Source organism: Salvelinus namaycush, chromosome 17 (genome assembly GCF_016432855.1).
Source record: "Salvelinus namaycush isolate Seneca chromosome 17, SaNama_1.0, whole genome shotgun sequence".
In the NCBI taxonomy this organism is placed as follows: domain Eukaryota; kingdom Metazoa; phylum Chordata; class Actinopteri; order Salmoniformes; family Salmonidae; genus Salvelinus; species Salvelinus namaycush.
In genome coordinates, this window is record NC_052323.1 from 14,464,065 (window position 1) to 14,475,630 (window position 11,566).

Here is an 11,566-nt window from a genome sequence, read left to right on the forward strand (position 1 = left end):
AACTGAAGTTACTCTGGGTTAAAGTGTCTGGTAAATGACCAAAATGTTGATGTAAAAATGTATGGTTGCAAAGCATGGTGGGTACCTTTCTAATGAGCTCTGCCCCTCCAAAATTTGTTCGAAGTCATCTTAACTTGACATTTTTTGTCAACTCAACTGTTATGTTGCTTCAGTTGTTTTGACTTCATGGTTGTGAATTTCTAAGTTGAGTAAGCACATCGTTTTTTTGCGAACTTAACTTGATTTAATACGTTTTTTTATTTTTATTAACAAATTTCGCTAATGTAGTTGACTTGGCTAGATAAAATGAGTCATTTTGACTGAATCTCAATAATTGTTTTTACAATGTAGGCCACCACATCAATTTCACTGAAATGTTAGAGGACACAACCGAAAGATGTTGGGTTGTTTCTGGGTATGTCAATAAATCAATAAAAGGGGTGGCAGGTAGCCTAGGGGGTTAAGAGCTTTGGGCCAGTAACCGAAAGTTCGCTGGTTCGAATTCCTGAGCCGCATCCGTGAAAAATCTGTCAATGTGCCTTTAAGCAGGGCACCTAACCATAATTGCTCCTGTAAGTCGCTTTGGATAAGAGTTTCTGATAAATGACTCAAATGTAAATGTAAATAGACAACAGCTCTGAAAGATAGTGGGCCTCAATGAAAGGTGCATGCGGAGACAAATGGCAATGAGCATAATTGATCACAAAAGTGAGTTTTCACCAACTTTGTTGATCTACTTTTTGTTTTACAATTTATTTCGAAAGGAGGATATCCCCTAAAATCTTGAAACCCTGTTGTAGGCTATTTTATAGGCTATACTATGCTAGTGACTGAAACGTGATGTTTTGAGTATAGGCCAATGTATATGGCCGATGGAAATGCGCCAGGTTAATTAAAGGCCGACCAACATGAGCAACCATTATAATAATTACAAAGTTTGGCCAATGCTGTTTGTCTACATTAAGGCACTTTATGTCAAGTGGGCCTCGCTCGTTTTGTCTGGGCCTAGTGACTTGTGACATCAGAACAATAATGTTGAACCTGGACTGAAAGTTAGAGGACAAGACAGTCTTGATAAATAATAGTTGACTAATTAAATCTACATTCGATGTGCACCTCTGCATCCAAATTAGTGGCTTAAATTAAAATATAGGCCTTCTATAACCAAACGAAGACGCATGGACTATTAATTTGGGAACATCGTTTTTTGGGGGGGGGCCTTCATCATTTACAACTAAAACCCGCTAAATACAACTCTAATAATTTGGCAGGATAAGATACGGTTTGAAATGTGTTTGCCAGACAGACGAGTTGTTGTATGGCCCGAGTTCCACTTTTCACTGCAGCCCTTGGAGATACAGTTTACTTTTCACAATAGTCATATTTTCGCTGTTCATTGTCTACAAGTGAAAGATTCTGCTGGTTGAACACCTATATAAATAATACGTCACAGTTTCTCCCCATGATCATAGCCTACATGCATAAAACAGGACAGAGTGGATCCAATTAAAGGCGCTACGGTAGCCTATATGAATGCCTGCAGTTACAGTGTGTCAGGATATGAAGAAGGTTGACTTTGCAAAACATGCTCGTTAAATCAGGTGATGTTGCATGACGTGAGAGAAAATCCAATTGGTTTAGAGTTGTCAGCGAAATTAAAAGTAGGCTGGCAAGAATATGGGAAAAAAATGAACGGTTTATGGAACACGTTTATGGAAAGCCATTGGAAAATCAACGTATAGGCCTGTTCGAATATCAATAAATAAATTATACGTTTTTTCCTTACAAATTAGTTAGTAGAAATCCCATATGCAAAGTGTCTACTTGTTTTGATTGGGTTATTGCCCTTTTGCCTTGAGGCCAGAACCTTGTACTCCACCATTCAGCAAGATCATGCAACGGAGTGCATACAGATTTATGGTTTCATATTTTACAGTCTGGCTATCCGGACATAATATGGTCCATTGACTTGCAACAAAACTTTATCTTCTGTCATATCAACTTATTTTTTTATCAGCAATTCTGTAACTTGTTTTAAAGTTACTTACTTATTTTTGTTTAGCAAAATATAGTTGTTTTTAGTACGCCAAATGTATTGATATTGTGATTGTTTTAGGTCTTTTTAGGGTATAGGGCTACTCTCCTTTGTTTTCGTTTGCCCCCTGTCAGAAAACCCCCCGCAATCTTCACCTAGAATGTCATTTTGGAACCTATTCCTTCAAGTAAAATAAACATTGAAATGAAATTAAAAGCTCTGACGTTTGATACTTCAACATTGCATTTCAATATTTTCATTTTGTAGACTTCCACATAAAAATGTCCAGTAAATAGACATTTACGAATAGGCGCTTGTATTGTGTCGCTTACAGTCAAAGAGCCACCAATATTTGGCAGTGTATACCGCGGCACATTTCAAAGCATTTTCTCTGAGATATTTGAAAACGGAGTCGTGCAGTGAACGCCTGCGTGTCCCTTTTAAAACAAACCCAGCGCCTGTCAATCATGCCACATTCCAACCAATCCCAAAGGCCCTTTTTTAAAAGCAGGTTTTCCTGCTGTGCTTTTATATTGCACCATGGCCTGTTTCGAAGCATTTTTACTACCACTGTTATTGCCACAAATCAAGAGGGCAAAGTGAACGGCATGGGACTCACACTAACTTTAACGAACTTGAGTCTGGTTCCTACTACTGGGAAGTTCACGGCCAAACATTTCACATGCAGATGATAAACAGCAAAGAAAATGGAAACAAGATTTCTGGAAACAAGATCTCTATGTAAATCTTGAGCACAGAATTGGTTGATTTTGCAAACTCACAGACAAACTCACAGCAAAACATGACAAGCCTGTCGAGGTTTAGTGGCTGTCCTCTTTCTTGCGTCAACCCCGGGGAGAGCAATACTGAACCCAGCGTGGTGCTGCCACCTTTGGCAGGGGAGCACATGGGGCACCCCACTGGCAGTTCCTTAAAACTCTGCCCCTCGCACAATTTGCGAGACTACCCTGAGACGAGGTCCAGTGCATATGTTGACCATTCGGTTCCCCATTTTGGAGACTCTGGATACTCCAGCCACCGTTTAGAGCACAGCCCTAGGGGTATTGTCATTGGAGCCAATCTTTCTGGAACCGGAATGCCACCCGTCACTGATCAACTGGTATCAAGAAGTAACCAACATGGCGGGATTGGAAGGTACCGTGACCTGCCTAGCTATAGAGATAGCAGAAGCCATGCTTTTTTCACCGCATATCACGAGCAGGCCCATGGTTCCTCCGACGCGACCCGAGATCTCTCCGGTCAAGTGATGTTGGGTCTACCTGGGGACCTCCTCACCCGGACGCACCCTTACGGTCAGAGCATCAACGGCCCCAGGGGAAACAGCCAACAACTCGTTTCTCAGTTCCTGGGTCTCTACAAACCGCTGAACATGGCAATTCAGCGTGGAGGAGGTGACGCTTTCCTCAGGTGCTCCAGACAGAACCTGAAGCACGAACTGGTGTGTAAGTGGACTGACAGCCAAGAGGGGTCTGGGAAGCAGTACTGCGCCAGAACCTTCGGGACTATGTATGAACTTGTCACCCATGTGACAGTGGAACATGTCGGAGGACCAGAGCACTCTGAATACGTGTGTTACTGGGAGAATTGTCCGAGGGACAGAAAGCCTTTCAAAGCCAAGTACAAGCTGGTGAACCACGTCAGAGTCCACACAGGGGAAAAGCCATTTCCCTGCCCTTTCCACGGTTGTGAAAAAGTTTTTGCAAGATCAGAGAACCTCAAGATTCACAAGAGGACACACACAGGTATGTAACTATTAGTGTAAATAATAGCAATGATAATAATAATAACAATAATGGAAAATATTTAGCATAAAAGTTGGCAGAAAAAAATCTAATCAACGATCAAATTTGCCAAAATCTTGTTAATTTTTAGGGGCTAAATTTACTCTATGAGAAATGGTTGATAACCTCATTTAAACCACATTTTAAATGTTTGATGTTTATATTTTACTAAATGATATCATTATATACACAAGTTAGATTGTGTAACAAAACTCATGTATGTATAATGACATTTATGTAACATTTTATAGCGCACAAAAATATTAGCAAAAACAATTGTTTGAACTTACTTTTGATTGTTTTGAATTATAGTCACTGTCTGCCATGCCAGATTTTTGATAATGAAAATGTGCATACTCTATTATTATTAGGATTTGTATTATATTATTATTGTTATTATTATTATTTTCAATAATCAGATTATTTGTTATTAATATCGTCATATTGTCGTCATTATTTATGATGTTCGTGGTGCTGTTGTTGTCTGTGTAGTTTCTATAATATGGTTATGACTTTATAGCCTGTCGTTATTGTTGTGGTGGTAGTTGTACAGGAGAGAAGCATGAGCAACTGCAAATAGTAGGACAGAAGACCTGTAGTACTACTGCTACAGACAAGTAGTTTTCAGGCCCATTTGTTTGAGTGCTTTGCCCATTCATTCACTTAAATAAATAAATAAATAAATAAATACCGGGACACCGGAGAGTTGTGACGTAGCTTTTACTCTTCGCTCAGTTGCAGCCCCAGTAGGGAGGCCTCCTCTCTGCGCAGGCGCAGGAACAACGCCGGACGTGTAGTAGTAGAACACAGCAGCCAAGTAGGTTATGAGGTATAGACAACACAATGCCTTTGTAGTCTGATCTCTGCTAAATTTCACAGAGATCAACAGGATTTAAATGTTAAAGTGCAGTGGAAATTTAGCTCGTAGATAATTGAACACAGTTTATGTTGTCCTTTAAAAAAATATAAATTAGTCGAATGTTTCCTTAAAGAGAAATGTAGTGTGGACAAACATTTATTAATAATTATATCGTTGGTAGCCAGAGCTATCTAAATCAACACAAAGAGAAAAACCTTCAGTGACAAACATTTATGGTAAGAACCCTTAAATATTATACATGCCAACGCCACATTATAGCAAACTTTGCATTGATGTTCAAATGTAGGCCTACGTGACAACATTTATATTGGATTGAGTGAATAGTATCGTTTTAATCGAATTAAACAGTAAATACAGATGCATGTACTGAAATATTAATGTTCGTCTGTAAAAAATATTATTTTAGAAATAAATGATGGTTTGTTGGGACTTATTGAGACGAGAAAACACCCTGTTTCAACAAATTTTGCGATTTAGGCCTAATCCCAATTTCAAGAGTAGGCCTACCCACACTCATTTATCTGTAGGAATATGAGTTTTGATCTTCTGCCTTGTTCGCTGGATACAGGACAGAATTGTTCAAACATAGCAAAGCATGTTAATAACCAGGGTCGGACTTGGGGAGATCGACGGTTTGACATATCCCTTGATAGATTATGGGCCTGTTTTACTGCGGCCTTGGGGTAAATCATTGACGATATGAATGGAGTTTCATGGGTATGGTAAACTTCTATGGGAATGATCTGTTCCACTTCTTGCCATGTTGATTATGTTCATGATTATCTTCGTCATATCTTCGATACAATTTTTGACGGAAGTCTCCGTTTAGAGTAGTTTTTGGGGCATTTTCCGTGTAGGCCTATAATAAACTACAGTATTCATGAAATGTTCATTATGCTTTGTGCAATTCTACCCTTTATTCAGGGTTTAGGCCTAGAATCGAAGTTATGGTTTAGGAGTTATGTTAACGTTAATATTAAGCCTAAGGTTAGTGTAAAGACAACACAACTGTTTTAAATTGTGATCAAGTTTAATGTAGGCATTCACATGAATTGTTATTGCACATTACACAGGAAATTAACCCAAAACTCAAATCGACATGACTATCTAATATTTTAAGAAAGTTTTGGAAATAGGCCTATAGGCCTATAGGCCTACACACCACTTGGTCATAAACTCACAGTTATCATCATTTCGATCGTCACTTGTTTATGTGCAAATGTATAACAATAGAAATGTAAGTTTAGATGAATTCACAAGCCTAACCTAGAGGTTTAGAACAAATCAGGCACCATATCGTAACACGCGGTCATTTCTCTCTTTGCACGTTTAGGTGAAAAACCTTTTAAATGTGAGTTCGAGGGCTGCAATCGGAGGTTTGCTAACAGCAGCGACAGAAAGAAGCACTCTCACGTGCACTCCAGTGATAAACCCTACATGTGCAAGGTCAGAGGGTGTGAGAAGTGTTACACCCACCCAAGTTCCCTCCGGAAGCACATGAAGCTCCACTGCAAGGTATACAGCGCGAAAAGCAGCGATGGGGACGGGGAACACCTTGCTGTGGCCAGGTCACCCGAAGTAACAGATCAATCCGAAACCGCCTTGTCCACCACGGTGACACAACCTCAGCCCCCCACTTCCCAAGAGTCCTTATCCCCTGAGCTTCAAAACGAGTCCACTCTGAGGTCACGTTTCCACCACACATTTGACAACAGTTTGGACTACTCCTCACATAGGTCGCAGGGCCTCTTGGATCCATTGTTGATCCAGAGGGGCAGTTACAGACCTGAGCCCACCCAATACCCATGCAGTCAGGCAGGCCACAGTTTCGCCCAGAGCTCCAGGACATTTTCCACTGCCTCACCCTTTCAGAAAAGTATTGTCAATGGGTGGTATACGTGCCACAGTGGCGTGGACGCTTTCTCACCAAAGCAGTGTAACAACGACATATCATCCATTTGACTCAGTTATGTCGCCTGAGTGACGTTGACCTACACAACTTGGGTCTATTTCTGTTATGACGTCTGTTGTTCTTGGATTATATAGGCCTATTATTGCGTGTGTTTCTTGTCGATGTTGTAAACTATACAAATGTGCCACGTCGAAGTTATTATGTGTCGTAGTTTTGAAAACTTGCTCAACTATATATACAGCGTTGCGAAATGCGTGATGGTAAGCTTTAACTGTTCTGTGACGCACAAACTATATAGGCCTATGTGTGGTGGGCCTTGAGTTATGTCAGCTGTAAGAAACGGGCCTATTGTAACACACGTGTAGGCTACAGTGAACACTCACCCCCCTTCTGCTGGAGTATTAGAATAGAACATCATGAATAGAAATGCTGTCTACAGTAGATCTGCCTATTATTTGAATGGTCACCCTCATAGATGCTTTCTATAGGACAAGGAAACGAAATGGATTCAACGGGGATGTCTATGCGTCGATATATATAGGTCTATATGCATATCTGAATGTAGCAAACGTGATATAAAAGGAACTATACTTGTATTGTTGCTTGGAAGGCTATACCAGTTTATATAAAGGACTGGGTCTTCGTGGAATGTAACTGTATTGTTGCTTGGAAGGCTATACCAGTTTATATAAAGGACTGGGTCTTCGTGGAATGTAACTGTATTGTATTGTGGAAAAGCATAGACACGTGCATTACTTATGTCGTGTTTAATGTAAGGCAGAACTTGGAAATAAAATTTGATTGAAAACCTATTATTTCTCGTCAAGTCTAATTTTGAGGCCAAATAACAAGTGAAACAATTATGACATCCTATGATTTGTATCATAATTTAATATCATATCATTATAGTCATTATACCACTAATTTGTTAAATATCATGATTAACATCAGATGAAAGGAAGGTGCATTAGGCCTATAAAGCTTTTCAGCTGCTTTGCTCTGTTCCAAGAAGAGTGGAGTGTAGAATATAGTGTATGAAGCATGATCCGCCTCTCCCGCCTACACCCTCCCTCCTCAGCATATACTAAAATTCGTTCTTTGTATATTGATATTTTATGAATTTTTGTGTATTTGTTTTTTTCCGGCATCAGTTGAGAACACAATCGAAGGTATTCTCGATAAGAATGTACATGTTTAATTACAATTCTACTGTACATACTGTAACATGAATTATGCATTCAATATTTAATTGAAGTACATTCTCTTTGATCAGGCTCTGTGATTAAGCCCAATGCATTGTCAAAGAAAATGTGCAATAGTACCACAATGACTCCTCACAGACTCAACGCGCTTTGTTCATTTCAGTGTTACTATAACCGTGCATTGGTTCAGATTACTTGAAATGTACTTAGCATTTCATACATAGGTGTCTTGGAATTGAATGATCATTTCATGCAATACATTGAATTCTGTATTAGCCTGCACTGAATTCTGAACATCTTGGTTCACCTAAAATAGCCGACCGCGAGGTGGCCGTGTTATACATGGGCCCATATACTCTCAATTTAATTTGTAAAATGTTATTAGGAGTGCACACTTATTAAGACATGAATCAAGATTCACACCAAATCCTTGCGCTCTTGACAGTTGACGAGTTTCATTTGATATGGAGCAGCTTACCGAAATCAAGCGGAAATCGAGGTCAATAGGCTACATCATTGAATGTTTTAGCAAATGTCGGTTTCTGTGCTATTTAGGGCAAACAAACAGTGGTATTGATGACAAGTTGGGTGCTGTCTTGGCCCATGATGACGCACAGTGATGGCGCAGGGGAAAGCCATTATTGATTGCAGTGTAGGCAGTTGATATCCTAGAAATCATAGCGGCACCTGGTATACATTAGGGCGTGCGTATTTGCCACAGTCATAGCTGTGCGACTGTCTGGCCCATTTCTCAATTCCATTTATCACAATATAGTTTTTCTCAAACGTGGGCCACACTCTCCACCTCGGTGCATGCAAGAGCACACTATCCAAAGTACCCATTTTCAAGTTTGCGGGCCTCGGTGAAGGTTGCTGTCTTGGTGATTAACTACATTTTACTAATACTTATATTTCCTAACTGACCTATCATGCTGTCAGGTTGAGTCTGGCAAATATCTTCCTTACATTTTATTATTTAATGCTATTGGCTATCTGTGTCAAACTGTGAAATGTTTGATTATTTGACCAGTTCGCTGATGTTTTGGAATCTAGTGATTTGTACAGCAAAAGTAATGGCCCTGTTCGAAAGCCCTGTTATTTACAGGACCTTTGGAACTAAAGTGAAATTCAATCAAAAGTGCACTGCAGAAGAATAGCACAGGGAAAATATAGGTTTATAACATTACCTTCTACTATTTGCAATTGACTTATAAAACAACGTTTATTGTACTATATGTTTCTGCCCCATGGTTTTCATCACAGTAAGCAGTTGATATCCAATTGTAAGCGGACTGCACAGACCTAAACCGTTGTTTCATTGTGGGTGTTTGCTATGCCTTTTTGTCTGAATTCCAGTCTTTGAGAAAGCCATTCAGATGTTTGATCCGACTCATATCACAGTGTACTTGCGTCAGTGTTAAATCCGTTTGTGAACAATGATTTATTTGATATTATAGAGCGAGCTAGCCCTAGATATCCCTAATTCTAGTACAGATATTAAAGTAAAACATACAGATTATAGTACAGATATTACAGTAACACAGACAGATCCTAGTATAGATATTACAGTAAAACAGACAGCTCCTAGTACAGATATTACAGTAACACAGAGATATTACTGTAAAACAGACAGATCCTACTACATGTATTACAGTAACATAAACAGATCATAGCACAGATATTACAGTAACACAGACAGAGATATTACAGTAAAACAGACAGATCCTAGTACATGTACTACAGTAAAACAGACATATCCTAGTATAGATGTGACAGTAACACAGACATAGATATTACAGTAACACATACAGATCTGAGTACAAATATTACATTAACACAGACATATTCTAGTACAGATATTACAGTAATACAGATAGATCATATTACATATATTACAGTAACAGACAGATCCTACTGATATGACAGTAAAACAGACAGATCCTGGTACAGATATTACAGTAACATAGACATCCTAGTACAGATATGGCAGAAACAGAGACAGATACTACAGATATTACATAACACAGACAGAGATATTACAGTAACACAGACATATCCTAGGACAGATATTACAGTAACACTGACAGATGATAGTACAGATATTACAGTAACATAGACATCCTAGTACAGATATGACAGTAACAGAGACAGATACTACAGATATTACATAACACAGACAGAGATATTACAGTAACACAGACATATCCTAGGTAAGATATTACAGTAACACTGACAGATGATAGTACAGATATTACAGTAACACAGAGAGATCCTAGTACAGATATTACAGTAAAACAGAGAGATCCTAGTACAGATATGACAGTGACAGATATATTACAGTAACACAGACAGATCCTAGTACTGCCATCTATTCCATACATCATGCCTGTCTGTCTTTTTATTTAACTAGGCAAGTCAGTTAAGAACAAATTCTTATTTACAATGACGGCCTACTGGGGAACAGTGGGTTAACTGCCTCGTTCAAGAGCAGAACAACAGATTTTTAACTTGTCAGCTCGGGGATTCGATCCAGCAACCTTTTAATTACTGGCCTAATGCTCTAACCACTAGGATACCTGCCGCACTCTCTGCTATGGCTGAACTCAGTGCCTCTAATGATTCATAGTCTATTACTGTTAAAACGACCGATTTCATCCCTGGACAGTTATTACTATAATATAACTCATTCATAGTTTACACATCCAATTCCCACTGTCAAAGATGGAGCCTCAGGCACAAATCATTACAGTCTAGTTAAAAGGGAGAGGTGCTGGAAAAGCAGTGGCCACAGAATTCAGCACAGCTAACTAGGCGCATATTTGTGACAGGCTGAAAATGATGCCTGCAATAAGTGTCCATGTCCACTTGTCTGACTGGAGAAAGGGGGTCAGTGTACAGTAGCCATGCCACCCGATGAGAGTCACTCCACATTGATGACCTCATTGGTGCTTTAACATGATCATATCATACCCTGTGAAAAAAAGGTGCTGTCAAGAACCTAAAAGGGTTCTTCGGCTGTCCACATAGGATAACCCTTTGAATAACCTTTTTTAGGTTCCATTTAGATCCTACATGGAACCCGAAAGGGTTCTACCTGGAACCAAAAAGGGTTTTCCTATGAGGACGGCCAAAGAACCCTTTGGAACCCTTTTTTCTAAGAGAGTATGGATGTGTTTTACTGCAGTAAAATATACGTACTTGTGCAGACAGTTTATGGTTGAGGAGACCATTTTGGTGTACCACACTATGAGTCTGCCATTCCATACTTTTACTTCACACTGTTCAGTTTCTAGGAATCCACTCTGTGGTATTAAGGGGACAGCAGTGATTTAGTTTAGTCGGCAACATAGATATGTCGGAGTGTGGTAAGTCGGGACAGTGTCTGACAGGGCCTTATACGATTTTGGAAAAATAGAACGAGGCTAAAATAGTGTTTTTCAAACCATTTTGTGTTTCCCGTACATGCTATACTCTACCTCTGATGTGCAAAGCTGGGCTACAATATACTTGTGTCATTCTGAAAGTTTAATAGGTCAGAAGGGTTGTCATTATTGTCACAACAAATATCTATACAGATTTATTCTAAAGTAATGTTCTGCTGATGAAAGATAACCAATGTCATGGAACATGTTTTTTTTCCCAAGTTAAACTGAAACAAGTTCATTGTTGATTTTCTTTCTCCCAGAATGTTTTTGTAATGATGATGTCATGGCCTACAGCGATGTCATGGTTACA

At 39.3% G+C, this 11,566-nt stretch overlaps 1 protein-coding gene across 1 annotated transcript; it reads left to right on the forward strand.

Moving 5' to 3' along the window:
* The first annotated feature begins 2,837 nt into the window (after positions 1-2,837).
* Positions 2,838-6,679, forward strand: LOC120062018 (zinc finger protein ZIC 4-like). Its single transcript, XM_039011819.1, has 2 exons — positions 2,838-3,798; positions 6,051-6,679. Exons 1-2 carry the CDS (start codon positions 2,838-2,840, stop codon positions 6,677-6,679), a joined length of 1,590 nt encoding a protein of 529 aa, XP_038867747.1.
* Positions 6,680-11,566: the final 4,887 nt, after the last annotated feature.